The 23,881-nt window shown below is 42.7% G+C and overlaps 1 protein-coding gene across 6 annotated transcripts in view; it reads right to left on the bottom strand.

Moving 5' to 3' along the window:
* The window catches only part of RHOT1 (ras homolog family member T1), a 61,699-nt gene extending 49,213 nt beyond the window's left edge, over positions 1-12,486 (bottom strand). For 4 of the 6 annotated variants that reach the window (XM_021704470.1, XM_021704468.1, XM_021704467.2 and 1 more), the window contains exon 1: positions 12,345-12,486. In XM_021704470.1, the coding sequence (XP_021560145.1) occupies positions 12,345-12,420 (76 nt within the window). In that variant the 5' untranslated portion in view covers positions 12,421-12,486. Of the gene's footprint in view, positions 1-1,638; positions 1,690-12,344 lie in introns of those variants that run through there. The other 2 variants (XM_044921740.1, XM_044921741.1) reach the window with 2 other exon arrangements.
* Positions 12,487-23,881: the final 11,395 nt, after the last annotated feature.

Here is a 23,881-nt window from a genome sequence, read left to right as displayed (position 1 = left end):
CCAGGCACCCCTAGACATCTTTTCATTTTCTAACTCATCTGATCAAAAGCCTTGACTCTCAATTACCTACCATATCAAGATGAAGTATTCTGCTGGCCTTTGAAAATCATGCATAATTGAATCCCACCTCATCTATTTCATCTCATTTCCCACTATTGCCACATACTCGATTTGCTCAAATAAGGCCATTCTGCTCTGCGTAAGCACAAACAGGCTATGATGGATCTTGCCTCCTCACATGGTTTATTCATCTAAAACAGCATTCCTTCTCACTCCTCTGCTTTTCCAAATGTTAACCATCTCTCAAGGACAGCGCAAATTCTACCTCATCCCTAAAGACATCCCAGGGCTACTGCAGCCCTCGCTTTCCTTCTTTGAACTCCTTATGTGCCACATAACTTACATCAAACTGTTATGAATATAAGGTGCATACTTAACGTGTGTGTGTCTACATCAATATAATAATCAAATATTTGATAATGAATTGAATTTTCTAATTTTATATGAATGGGAGAAAGACTTCTAGCACAACAGCCAGACTGAATTATTTGACTTGCTTTCACCTTGCCCAAGCACAATAGCATTGCTTTTGTTTCAGCCCTGCCATTTAGGAAATTAAGTTCCACCTCATGGAGCTTCTGGAACTATCCCATTCAAAGTTTTTCTTACCAGCAACTGAAGAGCTATGAACAGTAGGGTAACTTCTGAGGGGAAAAATAAATTCTAAAATTACTGTTCAGTTTGTCTTTAGTAGAAAATAATTAATGTTGAAATTTCCAATAATATTAAAGGAGGATGTGATATAATAAAGAATCCATCTGGACTTCATCCTCACCCAGTTCCTGGTGCAGAGCTTCAAAATCCCTTAGAAGTTCCTGTGTGATAGGAGTGTCTTTTGTTAAAGTCCGTTTCAACATACTTGAGTTTATCCTGATAAGATGACCCATCAGGGAGAAGGGAGGGCCTAGACAGCTTCAGGATGGGGACTGGTTACCAACCATGTGATTAATGGGTTGGAACCTTCAGCCCCACCCCAAAACCTAGCAGCTAGCAGGGGGGGGAAGCCAGGAGCCCAAAGATTGAATTCAATCACATGGTCAATGATTTAATCAATCATGCCTACATAATGAAGCCGCATATAAAAACTCTGGACATCAAAGCTCAGGGGAGATTCCTAGTTGGTGAACCTGATGATGAACCAGGAAGGTGGCACACTCTGACTCCAAGGGGACAGATGCTCCCAGGCTCAGGGCCCTTCAAGACCTTGCCCTATGTACCTCTTAATCTGGCTGTTCATTTGTGTAACCGGAAGTACAGCACTTTCCTGAGTTCTGTGAGTTGTTCTAGTGAATTATCAAACCTAAGGGGGTTGTAGGAAGCCCCAAACTTGTAGTCAGCCAGGAGGAAGTGTGGGTAGTCTGGGGACCCCACTTGCAGTTGGTAACTAAAGTAAGGGTAATCTTGTTGGGGACGTTGCACTTTAACTTGTAGGATCTGATGCTAACGCAGGGTGGTTAGTGTCAAAATTGAATTGAATTGTAGAACACTCAGAAAACTGCCAGAATGAAGAGGGCACGACAGTTTTGTTTTTATAAAAAGTAGTGATGGCTCAAAAAACTGAGAAACACTGTAACAGACCTTCTATCCAAGAGTACGAGTTCCACTCTGGCATATTTGCCCATGTCTGGACCAAACTAGGGGAAAAAACACTGGAAGATCATACAGTATTAACTTAATGCTTTTACATGACCCATCTTCCTTGTGCAAACTCCTACTATTAATTAATTTGCTAAGTATTTACCTGATTGTCTTCCAAGTACAAAGTTTAAGCTTACATTCTCTGTGGGGATAATATGGAAAATGTATTAAACAAGACAGACAAAATTGCTATGAAGAGGTACAGATCAAGTGCTATGCTCAATCACTCTTGAGAAAAGGGAAAGGGGGCAGGTAAGGGTGGGAAGAGAAAGGGATATTTTCTGCTCTAAACATAGCAGAAAATCAAAAAGCTCATAAAAGAAGCTTATAGTTTGGTCTCAAGGAGGAAAAACTGAGTAATCAGTTAAGACATGTGTGTTCTTAAAACAGTACTGTGCGTAACACCTAGGCAAACATCCAGCATATCACCAGTGATCTCCTAAAGGACTTCCTAGACCTTCTTGATGAAAACTTTACTTTTCCTACCAGCTACTGAGTATCTCTGGAAAGACTAAGGAACAAGAATTTCATTATCACCCACGGGAAATTCCACAAGGGCAGAGAATGTGTCTTTCTTGCTCACTATTGAATCTTAGGTCCTAGCAAATGCTCTTAGTAAATGCAGCTTATGGCTTAGTGGTTAAGAGCACAGATTTGAAATTTAGGGAAGTGGTTGGTTACTTCTGAGAGAAAGAGAAGGAAATGCAAGGGGCTTCAACTGATTGGTAATGTTATCTTTATCAAGCTAGGTGATGGGTATTTGTTATATTATTCTTTATACCTTTGAATAAATATTTCACACACACACAAAAAGGGAAAAAAATAATACAGGCTTTGGAATCAGCCAAGATTGGACGGAAATCTTAGTCCCAGGGCTTACTAGCTGTGTCTCCTCAGGCAAGTCATCTAGCCTCAGTTTATTCATCTATATAATGCTGAACAGCTGCAGCTGAATTAGTAAGAGGATTAATTAAGATGACATACGTAATGCTCAGCACAATACCTGGCAAACATTAAATACACAAATGGTAGTTGTCATCATGATGATGATGACAGTTTAAATTAAAGGAGTTAAGTGAGCACTAGAATGGGCCAGAAAATTTGGATTTGGGAATCAGCTTTCTAATTAGCAGTATAACCTTGAGTTGTCACTGACTCTCTCTAGGCCTCAATTTTCTCATCAGTTAAAAAAAAAAAAAAGGACTAGATGCTACAATGTTTATACTCTTTATTAAAAAAAGGACTAGGTGCTATCAATGATTAATCTACACTATCACATAGCACACCTTAGAAGAGTGGCCTGTAACAGATGAAAAAGTACACATTACATGTACCTTAATGTACCTCAGGGTATCCTAGCAATGGCAGACAGATCCCCAAACCGTATCTGTTATCTATTTTAATTGTGTATAGGAAAGTGATTTGTCAGGAACCTTCATCTATCTATAAGAACAAAGTGCGACTCACCAAGGCAATATGGGGTCCAGAAATTTCTAGAACTTGCTGACTTAAAATCAGCATTTCATAACTTTTTTCCTTAAATAACTCCTTTCATCATGGCCTTGTTTAGGGTCCCAGAAATCCCAAACCTTCAGTTAGCTCAAGGTAGTATTCATCTCAAAATCCATAGTAGTCCATTCTAATTCCACATGATATGCACAATGGAGGCAAAATAGTTATCTTAAAATGAACCAAGCCACTGCCTTCTTATTTCAGCATCAGAAAACCTAGAGCTTGGACCTCCTGCCTATTTTTTACTCTTGGCAACTGAGGCTATTGCAGAGTAAGAAGAATGCATTTGGGAAAGAGCCCTAACAAAGTTCCTTGCAAAGAGTGATGTCTGATTGAAGACAACACACAGCAGAGCTGCCTGTGGGTCACCTGACAGGAGGATGCCTCTGCTGTGAAGTCCAATCAAGTCCACCAGGCCCTGTACTATACGTTATTTTAGTAAGTAATAAAACTCCCAGGTACTTAAAACAACAAACCTTTCAGGAGATCCAATGCTTGTACAATTCCTGTGGCCTCTGAACTTCTGGGTCTTTCTTACCCAAGTAGAGAGGTCTTTTTCCCTAGTGTCTCCAAAATCCCACAACTACCGCCAGCACAGATGTTCCCAGAAACTGTTCCATTTCTTTTTTTTTTTTAAAGATTTTATTTATTTATTTGACAGAGAATGACACAGTAAGAGAGGGAACGCAAGCAGGGGGAGTGGGAGAGGGAGGCTCCGCAGGCTTCCTGTGGAGCAGGAAGCCCGATACGGGGCTCGATCCCAGGACCCTGGGATCATGACCTGAGCCGAAGGCAGACGCTTAACCGACTGAGCCACCCAGGCGCCCCAAAACTGTTCATTTCTGCAGAGCTCTCCTGGACATCTTACACATCTCTACGTTGGTTTTTTTTTTTTTTTTAAAGATTTTATTTATTTATTTGACAGAGAGAGACACAGCGAGAGAGGGAACACAAGCAGGGGGAGTGAGAGAGGGAGAAGCAGGCTTCCTGCTGAGCAGGGAGCCCGATGCGGGGCTCGATCCCAGGACCCCAGGATCATGACCTGAGCCGAAGGCAGACACTTAACGACTGAGCCACCCAGGTGCCCCACATCTCTACATTCTTATCCTTGATCAACTATGTTAAGAATGGGAAAAATGAATCAGATGCTCAATAACTCAGATGCTCCCTGGTACCCAAAGGGAAAACAAGTCTCACTCTTGCTTGGTCCTTGAGAAATCTGCCTGCCTTAATACCCTTCAGACCTTGATTCCTCTCGCAATCCCCTTTTTAGAATTACCTTTTTATTTATTTATTTGTTTATTTATTTATTTATAGACTTTATTTATTTGACACAGAGACGAGAGAGCACAAGCAGGGGGAGCGGCAGGCAGGCAGTGGGAGAGGGAGAAGCAGGCTCCCCGCTGAGCAAGGAGCCCGATGCGGGGCTCGATCACAAGACCCTGAGATCATGACCTGAGCCAAAGGCAGCTGCTTAACCGACTGAGCCACCCAGGTACCCCTAGAATTACTTTTTTAAAATTCTGCTTGTATCCCACCACTCCAAAGCCCTCACCAGTTTCAGAAGAAACCTAACTTAATCCACAGCTGGAAACCTTCAACAAAAATGATCAAAATGAAGTAAAACACCAACATTAAAAGGCCTATTCGTTTCCAAGGAAGCTAAGGACTTACTGCTCCATAATCACAACCACGCAGGCCTTCAACAGGTGGTCCCTGTTACCTTTACAGTCCCCTCCCTCACCACAACCCTTCCACGTCAGCCATTCTCCCTCATCTCTCTGCTCAAAACTCATGAGAACAGCCCTTTTCCTGGCCATTGTCCCTTTCTGCTTTTCCCATGGACCCCTTACATTCCCAGGGATATTTTCAGAAGGGAAAGACCAACATTCTGAGGAAATTCCCATTTCTTCACAGCTTGGCTCAACAAGGCAGTTGTGGCCACCAGTGCAGCAACGGGCTCCTCCCACCAGAGGACAAACCTGCCACCAGGTCTATTCCAACAGGGCAGGCCTCAGGGACAGAGAAAGACACCCCTTGGCAAGAGAAAGGGCACTGTAAACACTACAACAATTAAAGAGCCTTACTTACGTTTGATCATACAGACCTACAATCAGTGATACCAAAAGTGGGAATCATTCAATTTATTTATATGCATACTGCCACTTAGAGTGTAATACTTTTATTTATTTACTCATTCATATTCTGCCTTACCTGTTAAAAAATCTGAGGCGGTTTAGTACTCACTGCAATATAACAATTCCATCTAGTTTCTGAAGTAATTGTATAGCAGGCCTTTTAAAAATCAAAGAACAGGAATCTCTTCCACATAAAAATCCAAGAGTGATTTCCTCTTCTAAAAAAAGTTCAAAATTAGAGCAAGAGAGATTACAGGGAATTTGGGAGAAAATGAGCACAGTTTCATTAGTATCATTTTGGGTTTCCTTTTGGAAGAGCAGTAAGATGATAGCTACTTTAATAAAAGATTGGCAGATGTGATTTAGTTAAGAAATGCTTCAGTGAATCTAAACTAGAGCGTTTTGCTTCCTTTAAGGCCTAACCACCTAACCCTGAGTGAGACATCAAAGAAATAGGGAAGCAGCAGGTTTAAAATTACAATAGGCCACTAATTTTAGCCTAATTTTTTTTTAAAGATTTTATTTATTTATTTGACAGAGAGAGACACAGCAAGAGAGGGAACACAAGCAGGGGGAGCCAGAGAGGGAGAAGCAGGCTTCCCGCGGAGCCCGAAGTGGGGCTTGATCCCAGAACCCTGGGATCATGACCTGAGCCGAAGGCAGACGCTTAACAACTGAGCCACCCAGGGGCCCCAATTTTAGCCTAAATTCTATTTAAATAGGCCTACAATCCAAAAGGCCTCTCGACAATGGCAGATCTGAGTATAAACACTACATATTTTCAACTACTCCAAAAAATAATTTCCATGAAGGAACAAACTTCTCTAATTACTGTACCAATTAAATTTTATATTTAATATATCATATATAATATACTTACATAATTTTATAACAAATAAGTATAAATTTAATAAAATATAATAAGTAAAAATGTAACTGAAAAATATTTAACATAAATATTAATATGGAGGACAAAGAATTATTGTTAGCCAGCCATCTAATGGTCTCTACTTCCTCTATTTTGCCTGAGAAACACTGAGTAATCTATAAAAACAAAAGGCATGGTCACAATTATCCCCGAAGAGGGAAGGACTTCTGATCAGTTCAATACAACATGCCACGGTGTTGTCTGGACTCCATGCTTCTAAGTAGGTCATCCATGGGAAACATAATTCATCACTATAGAACAAATTATCTAGATTTATCCAGGCTAAAAATTTCTTTGTCTTTTCATAACATCTTTTGAACATCTAGTTCTAAATGACAGCAAATTCCTAATATTCATGAAGCGGAAATAACATTTTTTGGTTCTAATTACCATCCTAACCGCCATATTGGTTATTTTTCTTGACAACAAACACCCCGTGTTTCAAGTGGTAAAGGGACCTACTCCTCATTTTTATCTGCTACTTCTTATGAAGCTTTGTTGGCTCTCCCTAAATTATGTAATTAAAATATACGGGGATGAGGAAGGTGACTATAAGTTATAATTTTAACTGGGAAACTTTAGCATTTGGGGCAATAGCTGAGTACTGTTCCAAAGGAAAATTTCATTGACCATATGCAGACTATTTGGGCTGCAGAAGAACAAATGTTACGGTCTATCCCTCTCCTTTGAATTAGATCAACCCTAGTGCCCAACTGGTGCCAGAGGAACAAAAAGACAGGTTGTAATACATATGTGAGAATGATATAGACTCCCTATGAAGAGAAGAGACTCTTTAGACTATGCTTGAACATCCTTAGTCATAAACTATCACCCAGGTACTAAACACAGTATAACTGAAACTGGAGGAGTTTAATCTTCAAATATCATTTAACAAAGATCAGAATGGAAAGCAATACGGCTTTAAAGGGACTGTAGAAAGTTTTTTTTCTAATATAAATGCTAGCTTATTACTGAAGTTTCTTTGATTCTTATTCCTATCATATGCCTGAGGAATCTTTCCTGATCCTACTAAGATGACCTCTGGTGTTTCAAGGAGAAGCTGACCTCTTGGCAAGAAATGTAACTGTTGGCAGCCAAGACACAGAATAGACATGACACTGTCGTTAGAAGTCACTGGTCTACTTTATTGCCAGAACACAGGAATCTCCCAGGCAAAACCAAGCTAAGAACCTGGAACAAGACACTGGACGAACGCTGCCCTCAAATGCTAACAATAACCACACATCAGATTGGATTTAAGAAAGGAGAATGGTCGGGGTGCCTGGGTGGCTCAGTCGTTGAGCATCTGCCTTCAGCTCAGGTCATGATCCCAGGGTCCTGGGATCGAGTCCCACATCAGGCTCCCTGCTCCGCGGGAAGCCTGCTTCTCCCTCTCCCACTCTCCCTGCTTATGTTCCCTCTCTCACTGTCTCTCTCTCTGTTAAAAAATAAATGAAATCTTAAAAAAAAAAAAAAAAAAGAAAGGAGAATGGTCAAATGTTTATGACTAAGAGGACTGGTTTGGAAAACAAGTAAAGGCTAAATAAATGGAACTAACTTGAATTCATTCATTCTTTCAAAAACTATGGATGACCTGGGGCACCCGGGTGGCTCAGAGGGTTAAGCGTCCCACTCTTGATTCCGGCTCAGGTCATGATCTCAGGATTGTGAGACTGAGCCCCGCGTCCAGCTCTGCACTGAGCATGGAGTCTGCTTGGGATTCTCTCTTTCCCTCTCCCTCTCCACTGCCCCCCTCCCAAGCTCTCTTGCATGTGCGCTCTCTCTCAAAAAACAAAAACAAAAAACTACAGATGACCTTTGAACAATGCAGAGGTTAGAGGCACCAACCAACTCCCCATATCCCCAGCAGTCCAAAATCCTCAGATAACTTTTAACTCCCCAAAACTTAACTACTAATAACTACTGTTGACCAGAAGCCTTACTGATGACATAGTCTATTAATACATATTTTGTATGTTATATGTACTATATACTGTATTCTTACAATAAAGTAAACTGGAGAAAAAAATGTTATTAAGAAAATCATAAGGAAAATACATGTATAGTGCTGTATCGTAAAAAATCCCCATATAAATGGACCCACACAGTTCAAACCCATGTTGTTCAGGGTCAACTGTATTTGAGCGCCTACTTTATGCCAGGCCTACTCTAGGCACTGGGGATATAGCAACGAACAAGACAAAGCCTCTGCCCTCATGAAGCTTACTATCCAACCCAAAAAACAAGTGAACAAATATGCAGGGAAGAATCACCTAAGTCAAGGCCTTCTTGTCCAGAAAGCAGTAGAGAGCAGTACAAGAGTGAAACAAGGGCCAGATTGTGATAGACTTTGCAGGCCTGCACTAAAAAGTTTGGACTTTAGGGGTGCCTGGGTGGCTCAGTCATTAAGCGTCTGCCTTCGGCTCAGTTCATGATCTCAGGGTCCTGGAATCGACCCCACCATCGGGCTCCCTGCTCAGCAGGAAGCCTGTTTCTCCCTCTCCCACTCCCGCTGCTTGTGTTCCCTCTCTCGCTGTGTCTCTCTCTGTCAAATAAATAAATAAAATCTTTAAAAAAAAAAAAAGTTTGGACTTTATTCTAAGTCAAAATAGAAATCCATCAAAGAATTTTAAAAATGGGTAACAGGATCTGAGATATTTTTTAAAGATGACTGCCTGCTACATACAGAATAGACGGAATTAGAAGCAGAGAGACCAGTTAAGGAGAGATACTACAAAAGCCTAGGCCAGAGGCAATCGAAGCCTTAGCTAGTTTGGCTTGAACTAGTTTCGATGATAAGCTAATCAGTTGGACATACTGAGTAAGAGCCATCAGATTCATTTAAAATGAGGATAACAGTTCCACTTTCTCAATTATTTTGACCGGTAAAGACAAACTTTTCAATTTAATAACAAGACTTCACTAAAACTAAATCTTGTGTACTTTTATTTTTTTATTTATTTATTTTTTTTAAGATTTTTTATTTATTTATTTGAGACAGAGAGAATGAGAGACAGAGAGCATGAGAGGGAGGAGGGTCAGAGGGAGAAGCAGACTCCCTGCCGAGCAGGGAGCCTGATGCGGGACTCGATCCCGGGACTCCAGGATCATGACCTGAGCCGAAGTCAGTCGCCTAACCGACTGAGCCACCCAGGCGCCCCAAATCTTGTGTACTTTTAATGTAGCTACATGATTTAGATAAAAGGTCATTAAGGTTCATGCTAATTTTACTGCAACAAGGACATTTGTTAAGCATAGTAATGCAAATCTAGTTAAATACATATTCTGGTGAAAGAATCTGACCATGAAAAATCATAATCTGAAGAACTAAGTTTTGCGTGGTTGCATTTTTAATGATTTAAAAATTTTTGTTTTGTTTAAAGAATGGCAACTGACTTTTAACGTGGCCTGAATGGTCCCCATTATGTTCAATATTATTAAGATAAGGTGCAAATGATATTTAAAACACTTCGGCTTTCTCTGTAAATAAATACCTTAAAATTTATAGACAATCTAACTTCTTTTTTCTGAAAACTAAAGAGACAGTTCTCATTTAAACCTGGATGGATCAGAATCCAGAGTCTGGATGGGCCAAGAAAAGATCCATTTCACCTCCCAAGTACAGTATAGGTTTAGCCAACAGAATGTTGAAACCATTTACAACTACTTGGGACTTTCAGTGAATGAAGATGCTGCTGTGTGGTTCAGGGACAGTAACAGCAGTAAAATGTACTGAAGTGATAGAGAAGGAACAGACTTTACAAAAATACCAGAGATGATGCTCTTTTTTTTTTTTCCTTTCCCATTCCCCTTAACCATCTTAAAATGAAAACTAAATTACTACCACTTTTACCTTAAAAAGTGCGTTTCCTGATAAATCCATGTGTTAGACCAATTTATTCTTTTATTTATTTATTTATTAAGATTTTATTTATTAATTTATTTGTCAGAGAGAGCACAAACAGGGAAAGGGGCAGGCCGAGGGAGAAGCAGGCTCCCCGCTGAGCAAGGAGCCCCATGTGGGACTCGATCCCAGGACCCTGGGATCATGACCTAAGCCGAAGGCAAACGCTTAACCAACTGAGCCACCCAGGCATTCCGTATTTTTTTATTTATTAAAATAGCCTTGGTCACATTTATGTTTACCCAGCATTTAAAGTGGTATAGCTAGGCTAGCAGCTGTCAAATATTTACATTAAATCTCCTAATGCTTCAAACATTTCCCCCCAAAATACCAGCTTTTAATTTAATTAAAATTACATATTTCACATTAAGTATAATTCTAATATTTTTAAATGTGAAAAAAATTATATCTATGGTAACTGGCCTAAAAGCTTTTGGAACAAACCTTTTCAAGGAAAATGTCTTCTTTAAAAACTAAGGCTTTCTTTTAGGTCAGGTTCTCCCTGTGATCAAAAAGCTCACGCATGCACACTTTTCTCAACTCTCCTATTTGCTTTCATATCTGCAGAACATGGCTTTTAATTTTTCTAACAAATTTTGAGTTCTTTTATGTATTTCTAAATAATACTGTTAACATTTTAACTTAAATGCCCTAAGGCTGAACAATATATCTTACATATATATAGCATTTCTATTTAGATGTTTCACAGACTAATTATATGTAATTGCTTTCTATATTCAAAAGTAAAACCCAAACATAGGATTTTTGCTTTCAGAAAATTAGTATTGCAATTACTGTACTATAAAACTATTTTTTTACACAGTTAAGGATCAGCTTCTTAAGTGGCTCATCTACTCACTTTCCCTACCTTATTCCAAATGCATCAGGTATGAATCGTATGTTAAGTAACACCTTCCTGAACTTTGTCAAGGAAATCCATGCAAAATACAGATTAAGATATAGTTAAAAATAAAGACTAAAATTCACAACTGCAAACCAAAAAGTAAACTGTGTCAAGCCAAGCTTACTTCCAAATTCTGATTTTAAAGACTTCTCCAAACAGCAGGTGAACAGAGATTTCAATGAATATCAAAGAACACTACAGAAGAGGGTAAAAATGTGTTAGCTTTCTTCCTTGGGAGTGCATCAGAGTGACCTGGAGGGGCTACTCTAGGATGAAATGGGGTTTGAAACAGAATGCTTCAAAACAATTAACTAATGTATAAACAAGCAATTCAGTCCTCCCAGCCCACTTTCCTATTTTAGTCCTACCAAATGAGTCATGTAACTAGCCAAGTGATATCAAGAAGTCCCTGTTGTTCTGTCCCCAAGTCAGTGAACAGAAGGCATTTCTCCTTTATTATATCTTCAAAAGGTGAAATCTAAGAATTTCTAGGGGGTCTTCTGTGTATGTGTCAGTTTGGATCTCCTGTGTGCCTGTTATTTATAAATTACCAAGTAGCTATACAATAAATAATGCTTAAGGGGGGGGATTTGGCTTTTGGTGACAATAATTCTCTCAACTAAAGGACCCTCCCCAGATAATTATTAATTCATTGAGCACTTGTCTAACTTGAAGTTGAGAGTAATTTTTGAGGAAATATCGAGGATACCAGGAGTTATTCCAACGCAAAGAGCAAGTAACGCCAAAAACAGGTGAATGTCTAGAGGGTGGGAAGATTGCGAGCACAAAAAAAAAAAAAAAGCAGAACCCTGACCTTGCCGGCAAGTCGAACAGTTGTGCACCCCTCCCCCTAGCCTCCCCGGGAGCCGGTTCACGCCATCCCAATTGGTCAGTCGGCCTGTTCCAGCACCTGCCTGGCAGTGACAAGCGAATCTCCACGGAAGACAAGAGGGTCTGAAAAGGAATTGGCCTCGGAAACGCTTTGAGGCCCAGGAGGAAAGGATTCCAAGCGGAAAAGGAGGAGAGGACCTTCGGAGGGATGAGGCCGGCGGTCAGAGGCTCAGGGGGACAAGGCTTGCGAGGACGACTGGGGGTCACGGGCCGGAGGTGTTAGCAGGGCCCGGGTGAGGTGAGAGGTTGAGGGCCGCCTGAGGGCCGCGGGAAGGGGAGAGCTAAGGGGCTGGGAGGCCCGAGGGAGCGGAGAGGGGCGAGCAGGCCCGGGGCGGCAGGGGCTGCGGTGGCCCCAGCGCGCGGACTCACGTTCTCCCACCAGTAGGATCCGCACGTCTTTCTTCATGTCGGCGGCTCGCAGGGGCCGGGCTCGGCCAGCACGCATGGAGCGGACACCTCTCGCCGGGAGCGCCTTTCCCGCGGAGCCGCTCTCCCAGCGCTGCCGGCACCGCCTGCCAGCCTCCCCCGCCGCCCCGCCCGATCCTCTGCCTGGGCCCGCCGCGCCGCCTCCTCGCCTGCTTCCCCGCTCGGGAGCCGGGACAGCTCCAGCTCCGCCTCCTCCGGCTCCGCGGGCGGCGGCGGCGGCGGCGGAGCCAACGGGGCGCCGCGAGGGACAAGCGCTTTCGGAACGCGAACGCTCTCCGGGCCTGAGCGGCGCCCCCCGCGTCCGGCTCGCCGCAGCGCAGGGCCAGGGCGCCTCGCCCACCCTCCTCCCGGCCCCGGGGGCCGCGGATACGCCGGGGGCTGGGAATTTGAGTGGCAGATCCGCCCATTGATTTTGCAGAATTGGGGCAGGAAAAGGTACTTGTCCAAGGTCACATAGCTAGAGCTTGGCAGTGACTCAGGACGGCAATATTCTTACCAGACTATAATCGCAAGGAGGGCAGCGACCTGCCTACCTGGTTTTCAGTAGCATCCATATCTCATTGGACATAGCCCTCACAAAAATGATTGATTGATGAAAGGGTGACTGGCTCCTGGGATAGAGCCTTTTTCATTACCCAAAGCCACCACCCTAGCTGCTTTTTGTCTGTGATGCTTACAAAATACAGTTCTAAATAATGATTCTTTTTTATCTTGTCCTTGTAAACAGATTCATTTCTTTGTAGCAAACTAAATGACTTTCCTCTGCTCTAAGCCAAACCTAGTTTCTAAACCAAACTAAGCCACTTTCTGTGGTTTCCTTTGAGCAAGGTCTTCCAATACTAATCTTTAGTTAGGCTTGCTGAACGTAATGCTGGACACATAGGAGACACTGGATAATAAACTATTACTGAGTTTTCTAATGTTGCCTTATTTCCTCCTGACCCTCTCTATCTGGAGGAATTTGTTGCTATCTGCATAATGTGCCTTTTTTTTCTGTCTTAAATATTACATAGTAAGTTTTTAGAGGAAATAACGTGTGCATAATACAATCCCCCTTTCTCCTAGGAGAAGCCATGGGGTGTTGGTGTAGCAGTTAAGAGCTGCTGAGATATTGCAGGGGATTGAATCCAGACCCATTACCTAATGAGGTATGTGATCCTGAGTAAGTGCTTTTACATCTCCAACCTGTCCATTCTGTAACGTGGCAATAATGATAACAATACTTACCTCTTCAGGTGGTTTTGAAGAATAAGTAAGATAATACATGTCAAACATCTGGTACAGTGCCAGACTCCGTACTTGCTCTGTTGATCTCAGCTACCATTGTTATAGCGAAGTGCACTGAAAAGTTACAAGCCACAGGCTTTGAGGCAAATACATTGTTACACTTAACAGTATTTTGCCTCTTAGTATAATGATGTCCCTAAGGAGCATAGGAGAGGAAGCCCTTCCAAAAAACACTGTGATATAAGGAGGGAGATAAGAGAGATACACTCCTTGGTCGCTGGGAGATAATGAAGTCCTATTCCAGGATGGATGCAAATGTGAAATTCAGGAGTCTTTTTTTTTTTTTTAAGATCTTATTTATTTATTTGAGAGACAGAGCATAAGCAGAGGGAGTTGCAGACAGAGGGAGAAGGAGGCTCCCCGCTGAGCAAGGAGCCCGATGCAGGACTCGATCCCAGGACCCTGGGATCATGACTTGAGCCCCAGGCAGACACTTAACAGACTGAGCCACCCAGCTGTCCCAAAATTCAGGAGTCTTGATAACCCAATCTTTCAGGGAAAAGGATTCCTCTGAATTTTAGTATTACATGATGACTGAGTTGAAAAGACCCCTACAGAGCATCTATTCCACTCTCATTACTCTATAGGTAACAGCAAGACGCAGAGAAATACTGTGACTTGCCAAAGGCAGGGCAGCTGAGACTGAGCCAGGCTCTGCCATCCTTAGTGTGTGACTCTGGGCAAGTCATATCACCTGTTGCCTCAGTTTACTCTCTCCCAAATGAAGACTATCATCATCTCTTCCCAGCCTCCGACCTTATGGAATTTTTTGGAGGATCCCATTAAATAATATATGTGAAAAAACTTTTTCTTATAAAAGTAAGTTACACAAATATTAGACTACAAAGGACAAAGACCCTTTACAGAGAGGCAAATTCTTCAGGGCACTGCCCGCTCCAAACAACCCTCTGCAAAGAATCTTGATCCCAGGAGTGCTGCAATAGCATTACCAGCTGATGATGGTGTTAATTCTGAGGGACTTCTCCAGGAGCATGAGAAGAGACAAGGCCTTCATGGTGTTGTACATGTGTGCTGGCATGTACAGCTTTGGCATTCCTATTAATTGAAATGTTTGGAAGGCAGGGGACTAAGAAGAGTTTATTTGGCAGGGGAACATCACAGAGTTAATACTGGGAACTCCTTTGTCAATAAAACCTACTTAAAAACCCACAGTCGGGGTGCCTGGGTGGCTCAGTTGGTTGAGCATCTGTCTTTGGCTTGAGTCATGATCTCAGGGTCCTGGGATCAAGCCCCCATCAGGCTCCCTGCTCCGTGGGAAGCCTGCTTCTCCCTCTCCCTCTGCCACTCCCCCGGCTTGGGTTCTCTCACTCTCTCTCTGTCAAATAAATAAATCTTAAAAAAAAAAAAAATCCAGACTCAAGGGCTGCAGAAAAGAGACAACCAACCACCACTTTCAGTAGGCAACAACGAATGGTTTGTACAAACAGAGACCGACACTCTATTAAAGTGAGGGAGAGGGTATCTGGGCCTCCTGGGCAATGTAAATTTCTTCTTACAGCCCCTCTCCATCTATCAATCAACTATACTTGTGGAGCTTTGGCCCCCTGCCCTCCCTTGATATGCCCTTCTCATAATATTAACAGGCATCCATCAGGGGTCACTGTGAAGTTCTCCTGGAGACAGTATAGTTCAGGGGTTAAGAGCAGGGACTCTGGAGTCTGCCCCCCTAGGTCTGAAACTCAGCTTTGCCAGTAACTAGTTGTGCATCATCAAGCAAATTGCTTAACTTCTCTGTAACTCATCTGCTAAATGGTAATAACACCTCATGGAATTGTAATGAAGATTAAATGTGTTACTAGTAGGAAAACACTTAGAATAGTGCATGGTACATGGTCAGTGATTTACAAATGTTGAATAAAGTAAATTGTGAAGAAAGTGACTTCCGTACACCTCTCTGAGCCTAAGTATAGAGCCACATGATGACACACTGCAGCGAAACATAAGCCAGGGAATGGAGTTGTTGGCAGTGGGGCTGCTGGAATATTACAGACTGATTACTGTATATTAAGTATGTTGGATAGAGCCAAGAAGACAGATTGGAATCTAGAAGGCACTGATGGAATTTTCCTCCAGAACACTGCTAGGAAGGAGCTCTACCATCACAAGACAAACTTCTTGTCTCCTCAACTGTACAGGGGACATAGGGAGGTCTGAACAAAATACTCTTGCCAGGAGATAACAGGATCCATCTTTTATGTCTGTCAAAGGAGGAGCTTGCCACCTAGCCTCTCTCTGCATCCCAGGACAGCGGAACACCCAGAGCCAGTGGGTAGAAGATGACTGACATTGGGTGGGAGAAGAGGCTGGTTTTTGATTGGTGAGTTAGCCACAGTCCTGGGCAGGAGGCCAAGTCAGACTCGGGCTGGCATTGGTCCCACTCCTCAGATCCTTCTATCAAGTTAAACCCAAAGTAGCATTCATCATCCACCCATTCTTCACTTTTATCTCCCATTCTGCCCAGGAAGACTTCTTCCTTTTCCTGTCAAGCCTGTTCTGCTGGAGCAGAAAAGTCCAATGCCTTGATATAGAGTAAATACTTTATCTTGCCTTCTAATGCACTTGTTCTTGGTTCATTGTTCAAACATCCATGTCCTCTGTGTAGTCACATGGATGGGTCTCTAGAGGACACGGATTCTGTTTGCTTGATTAGGCTGGAAGGTACGTCACTCAGCACAATTACTTATTAAAAGGCATTTGAAAACTAACCATGTTGAAAGGCAATTTTTCCACATAGGACCCTCATCTGTTAACACAGCATAATTTACAGAGTTGTGGAATCACTAGGTTGTACACTTGAAACTGATGTAACATTGTGTGTCAACTGTACTAAAAAAAAAAAAAAATCCTCCACTCTACAGCATACAAATGCTTTATTTTACAGGTTCTCTTTAGCTTTTGAAAAAAGAATGGATATTTTAAGTATTGAAGAACTGGATACTTTTTATAACACTCAACAAGATAGTAAAGGCTAATTTTTGTCTAAAAAAAAATCCTCACGTATTGATGAGGTTGCATCCAGTTTTCTTTTTAATTTTCTTAAGCTCCTTTCAAATACAGATTGTAAAACAAAAACCCTCAATTAAGAGATAATTTATATTGAGAAGCCTCTCAGACCCATCCTCCCCACACATGGTCTGAATTCCCTTAGGGACTGGGTAAGCGCATGGGCTCTGGAGCCTACATTTCATCTCCAACACTTTGCTAGCTGGGCAAACATTGGGCAAGTTACAGAACCTCTCTGAAAAACATAAACCTCATCTGCAAAATGGAGCTATCTCATAGGGCTTTTTTGATAATTAAATAAAGTCCAGATAAAGCATTTATCACATTGTTTAACACATAGTTCATGCTCACATATCACTGTTCACTGCATTTTTTAATTTGGAATTCATTTGCTGACATGCATAATTTTTCCAAGGGCAAATTGATTAGCCTGCCCACTCAAATTGTAAACTCCAAAAGGCAAAAATGCATTTAATATAACTTTTGATCACTGTAAAGACATTAAAATTTTTGCTGACTTATTATAATTATCAACCAATGATTCTCAGAAATTTTTAGGCCACAGGCTATTTCTGCAAAACAAAAAAATCCATAAATAGTAAATTTATAATTTCTGTTTATTTCTGCAAAGAAATCACCACAATTAAATATATTCCAAGAAAATAATCAAAAGAAGAAAAAAATATATACATATACATATTCTATTTAGAGGAACATTACACAACAGTTAAAAATGGAAAAGCAGGGGCGCCTGGGTGGCTCAGTTGGTTAAGCGGCTGCCTTCGGCTCAGGTCATGATCCTGGAGTCCCTGGATCGAGTCCCGCATCGGGCTCCCTGCTCGGCGAGGAGCCTGCTTCTCCCTCTAACCCTCCCCCCTCTCATGTACTCTCTCTCTCTCATTCTCGCTCTCTCAAATAAATAAATAAATCTTTAAAAAAAAATGGAAAAGCATACAATTATAGGGGAATAAATTAAGTATGGCATAAAATTATTGGAACGTCTGCAGTCATTATGGCACCTGGCTGGCTCAGTCAGTAGAGCATATGACTCTTGATCTCAGGGTCATGAGTTCAAGCCGCACACTGGGTACAGAGATTACCTTAAAATTAAATAAATACGGGGCGCCTGGGTGGCTCAGTCAGTTAAGCATCTGCCTTCGGCTCAGGTCATGATCCCAGGGTGCTGGGATCGGGTCTCCAGTCGGGCTCCCTGCTGAGCCTGCTTCTCCCTCTCCCTCTGCTGCTCCCCCTACTTGTGCTCACTCTCTCTCTGTCAAATAAATAAATAAAATCTTTAAATAAATAAATAAGTACATTGGAGAACATTTGCAGTCTTTAAAACTAATGACTATTATAGATATGGAGGGGCGCCTGGGTGGCTTAATCCGTTAAGCGTCTGACTTCAGCTTGGGTCATGATCTCGGGGTCCTGGGATCGAGCCCCATGTCAGGCTCCCTGCTCAGCGGGGATTCTGCTTGTCTCCCTCTCCCTCGGTCCCCCCCCTTTGCCCTCCCCCACTGCTCCATCTCTTTCAAATAAATAAAATCTTTAAAAAAAAAGATATGGAAAAGTATTTACAAAATAAGTGAAAAAATAAAAATATAAAACCACATATATAATTACAGCTGTATATAAATGAAGTATGATATATTCATTTATACAAAGTTTATCCTCTATACTTCTATAGTTTTGAACTTTTACAAGCATGTACATGTGTTCGTCAGGTAATTAAAAATGAATAGATGTACATAAATATTAGATGAGAGTACAAAGAAAGGAAAAATGTATTAAAGATTATGAATTAATTTTTAGTACAACCATCTTTGGTAAAATGTCAAAGTTAATTTAATAATTATATCTTTTAAATAAAATTAATAGAAATATTTAGAAGAGGGGTGCCTGGGTGGCTCAGTCGGTTAAACGTCTGCCTTCAGCTCAGGTCATGATCCCAGGGGCCTAGGATCGAGTCCCGCATTGGGCTCCCTGCCCCCCCCCATTCTCTCTCTCTTGCTCTCTCTCAAATAAATAAAATCTTTTTAAAAAATTAAAGAAATATTTAGAAGAATAGCAATGCTTTGACACACTAATGTAGGATATCATGTTTATTAAGTCATTTAACAAGTATTTAGTGTTTCTACCATGTGTGAGGCTCTGGGCTGTGCTCTGTGCTAGGAGCACAGTAATGAACAACACCGATATGTTATAGACAAAGCAGCTCGTATTTAGGCACCCATCCTATCACCAGAATCCTCCAAATCATCCTCTATGTACCCAAACCTTTCAAAAACCTTCCACAAAAGGTGGCATCTCATAATCTAAATCTTTACCTCACCTAGCCAAAACCAGCGGACCCTGTGACTGTGTCGCATCCCTCTGGTAGTCTGCTCTTCCTACAGGCCTGTGTTAACAGATGACCCCCAGGCAACACCATGCCTTAACCCAGCAAAAATGCAAATATCCCAGAGGTTCCTAGGAAAAAATACCATGGTTTTAGCCTGAGGGGCCTTCCTGATGGCTCCTGGTTTTAGTGGGTCTGCTTTGATCTGATCTAAACATGTTGTGTACCATTTTCAACAGAGAACTCCCTCTGGACAAGGGGGAGGACACTACAGGCCAAGTAGACTGGATGCACAAAAGTACATGATGTGACACAAAGCAAGGTGGCTGGGGTGGAGGGTGTGTGGGGGAGGATGACAGGAAATGGGGCTAGAGGTAGGGAAGAGTAGAGGTAGGAAGTGGAACTTTCTGCTGGAGGCACTGGGGAGCCCTAGGGAGTTTTAAGTGGAGAAGCACATCTGATTTGTGTTCAGGGAAGCTCACGTTAGCAGAATGAGAACAGATGGGAAGGGGGTTCTAACTAGAGACAGAGGGGCTCGAATTAAAATAATCCAGCAGAGGGGTGCCTGCGTGGCTCAGTCAGTTGGGCGTCTGCCTTAGGCTCGGGTCATAATCCTGGTGTCCTGGGATCAAGGCCCGAGTTGTGTTCCCTGCTTGGTGGGGAGCCTACTTCTTCCTCTCCTGCTCCCCCTGCTTCTGCTCTCTCTCTCTAAAAAAGAAAATAATAATAATAATAATAAAATAAAATAATCTGGCAGAGAAGTGATTAGAGTCTGAACCAGAGTAGATGCAGAGGGAAGAGGAGGGGGCCGGGGCTGGGATGATTTGAGAAGGCAGAATCCAATGTCACAACCTGGTGACTAATTGTGCAGAAGGTGGTGAAGAAAAGATCCTGTGGTAACTCCAAGACACTGTGTCCTGACCAAAGGCAGAAGGCTTTCCCCAGGGCATATTAATTTCGAAAAATAAAGATGAAAAGACTTCACTGAGCAGGGAGGGAAGACAGTCTTCCATTGAGCACCAGCCCAATGTCTTAGAAGCATGTTACCCTAAGTCGTGGAACGAGGTAATTATAGATGGTGCAGGGACATTTGAAATGGTGACCCCTGTGGCCAGAATGTTTTTCCGTTTTCTATTATGTTTCTATCCTAATTAAGTCAAGGTGAAAGCCTCAGTAAATCTATAATACCTGATAATCTCCACTTGTGAGCGCATGCACGAGAGAGAGAGAGAGGGAGAGAGAAAGAGAGAACGCATGAAAGCCAGCTCCAGAGCAAGCCTCGGGTTCAGAGCCTTATAGGACAGAACCAAGCCACTCACATTGTTTTTGTTTTCCGTGAAACATATATTTAGGGTTACCCCTTTAAGACACAGGATTCCGATTCCCATCTACATAATTTTTTTTTAAAGTTTCCTTTTGAAATAAATGTACCCGATGGGGGGTAGTGAGTTGGTTTAGGAAAAAATATTAAGTAAAAAATGGTGCAGGAGATACACAAGTGCGACAAGAATCGTGGCACATAAAAGACTGAAGCTTGGGAAACAGTGTCCTGAGAAAGCCTATGGCTGGTTAGGAAAGTAACCCCAAATCAGAACAAATCTTTAATTATAATTAAAGAAGACTGCACTCCTCTAGAAGGACACAAAATCATGCAGTGACTAGGGTTTGGGGGTTTTTAAAAAAATTTTTATTTTATTTATTTATTTATTTATTAAATATTTTATTTATTTGACAGAGAGAGAGAGAGAGAGAGAGAAGAGCAGAGGGAGAGGGAGAAAGAGGCTCTCTGCAGAGCAGAGAGCCCAACGCAGGACTCGATCCCAGGACCCTGAGATGATGACCTGAGCCAAAGGCAGACACCCAACCGACTGAGCCACCCAGGCACCCTGTAAAAAATATTTTATTTTTAAGTAATCTCTACACCCAACATGGGGCTCGAACACACAAACCCAAAATCGAGAGTTGCATGCTCCACTGACAGAGCCAGGCAGGCACCCCTTGCCGTGATTAGGGTTTTGAGCAATTACGAGTGAGGATGAATTTGGGTTTGAATAGTGTAGGTTTGGGGCTGAGGGCTTAGTTAGGAGTGGGGAATGATGGAGCTGAGCATATAGGAAGGAAAATTCTCCCTTCCTGTCAAAAGCCCCAAGTGCCCCTGGGGAAGGGATTTTTCCTTCAACCACAGCAAAAGGTACCTGAGGTACCTCCAAAGAGCAGCATTGTTGCTTTTCGCCGCTTGTTTCTGCAATCAGCTAGGAAATAAAGTCTTCAAATTAAACTTTTCCAGAAAAAAATGTATTTGAGGGAGGAAAAGTAAGGGACAGATAGATACAATTGTATGAGAGGTTGCTATGAGTCTAAGAAGGTGGTGGCTTCCTGGTTGGTAAGTGGTTCTTCTAGGAACCCAAAGCCCTGGACCCCAATAATGGGAACAACCATGCCTTCGAGTAGGTGCCTCCTCCCCAGCGGGTGAAGAGTGTGTGTGAGGCGGAGGGGAAGAGAGAGGGAGAGATAGACAGAGGTGGCTGTTGTCACTGACATTAATCCCTGACCCCCAGAAAAAAAGCACTTCACGGAGACATGCCTCCAAGAAAACAAGGGTTTTTGAGAGGAACATCTGCAGAGGAGGTGAGAAGCTGCCCCAGGAGTCCTCGGTGCTCTCCCCATGAGCTTTTGCCTCCCCATGGGACATCTTTCCAGTCTGATCCGTGTGTGGATGATTCCTTCCCCCACATAGTGTAGATCCAAGTGAGAGGTCCTTCACTCACTGGCATTCCAGCTTCGTTCTTTCTCCTCCTCCTCCTCCTCCTTTCTTCTTTTTTTAAGATTTTTTATTTATTTATTTGACAGAAAGAGACACCGAGAGAGGAAACACAAGCAGGGGGAGTGGGAGAGGGAGAAGCAGGCTTCCCGCGAGCCCGAGGCGGGGCTCCATCCCAGGACCCTGGGATCCTGACCTGTGCCGAAGGCAGATGCTTAACGACTGAACCACTCAGGCGCCCCTCAGCTTTGTTATTTCTATTCTGGAGGATTTTTGTTTTGTTCTGTTTGAGGAAGGGTACCATTTTTCACAGTGTCCCAGAAAGCTGATTGCTGACCAAAAACTCGAGGTAAAAGCAAAGAAGCAGAGGGCTAACCTTCATTCTCTACCTTTCTGATTCTTATGCTTCTGCTCTAGTTTGGGGAAATCATGTGACCAGGCAACAAACTCCGTGCTCAAAGAGGCCGCATTATCCAAACCACCAGATGGGATGGTATTTAACCAAAGCACCTCAAGACGCTAAAAACCCTGGCCTCTGAATTCTCAGTCTTGGTGCTTTTGAAGGACAAACATCAAGGTGACTCTGGGTGAGAAGATAAAAGCGCCACGATGCAGGAAGTGAGAACCGAGAGCCCTTTAACGGTCAACTGGCCCAAAGAGAGAGGTCTTGTCCTTATTCAGACAACCCAAGGCCACTCTACTAACCGAGGACTGCCACCACCACCAGGCAGAAAAAAAAGAGTACCTCGTGGCTCTAGGGCTAGCTGTGTCCCATCAGAGTGGAAGGCCAGGTGTCCGTTCAGCACAGGACCTTATCAGAGGGTATTAAGGTTAGAGACTCGAGAGGGGCGGAAAGTGGGCCTGGTCCCTGCCCTGCTAGCTGACCAGCCCTGGACAAACCACTAACCCCGTCTGGACCCCCGCTTCCTGGTGTGTTACATCATGCGGTGGTCGCAAGGCTAGAGAGCAAATTAATAGAACATGTGGAAGAATTTGTCTTGGCCCTGTTCTCAAGGACATGTATGTAAATTAGATGTGAGTCTCAAGATGTTAGAGGCCAAGGTGCGGAGGCTGACATAATTCTGTCATTGCTATGGTTACAATTGTCCTGGCATTTTCCCAGTTCCCTTACCTATTACTTTAATTCTTTCAGCAACCCTTTGACGAAGGTAAGGAAGGGCAAATGAGGGGCGCCTTGGTGGCTCAGTTGCTTAAGCGTCTGCCTTCGGCTCAGGTCATGATCCTGGAGTCCCGGGATCGAGTCCCGCATTGGGCTCCCTGCTCGGCAGGGAGTCTGCTTCTCCCTCTGACCCTCCCCCCTCTCATGTGTGCGCTCTCTCTCTCTCTCAAATAAATAAATAAATAAAATCTTTAAAAAAAAAAGGAAGGGCAAATAATAATTATTTCCATCTTACAAGGGAAAGGAGGGCAAAGAGTTTAAATGTACTGCCAAGGGTTGTCTGGCTGGTTTGTGCCGCAACACTGTCTGCTCAACCCTGCCCCACAGCCCAGATGTGAATTTCCACGTCTTCAAAACAGGTGCCAATCCAGCCTGAGGTCCTATGGATGAACTGCAAGCAGAGGAGAGGGAGAGGGAGATGTGTAGATTAGGAGACCTACAAGACACATTGACAGCTAATGGGTATGAGGGATCTTTCTGGGGGTGATGAAAATGTTCTAAAATTAGAATACAGTGAGGGTTTCACAACTCCATACTAAACATTGTTTTGTACACTTCAGTTTTTATGTTTTTAAAGATTGATTTATTTATCTCTACACCCACTGTGGGGCTTGAACTCATGACCCTGAGATCAAGAGTCGCACACTCTACTAACTGAGTCAGCCAGGTGCCCCAATCTGTACACTTATTTTATTTTATTTATTTATTTTTAAAGATTATTTTTTAAAAGATCATTTATTTATTTATTTGAGAGAGAGAGCACACAAGCAGGGGGAATGGCAGGCAGAGGCAGAGGGAGAAGCAGGCTCCCTGCTGGGCAGAGAGCCTGAAGTGGGGCTCGATCCCAGGACCCTGGGATCATGACCTGAGCTGAAATCAAGAGTTGGTTG

This window comes from Neomonachus schauinslandi, chromosome 15 (assembly GCF_002201575.2).
Source record: "Neomonachus schauinslandi chromosome 15, ASM220157v2, whole genome shotgun sequence".
Lineage (NCBI taxonomy): Eukaryota > Metazoa > Chordata > Mammalia > Carnivora > Phocidae > Neomonachus > Neomonachus schauinslandi.
Note: the sequence above shows the minus strand (reverse complement) of the source record. Positions and strands in the feature narration are given on the sequence as shown.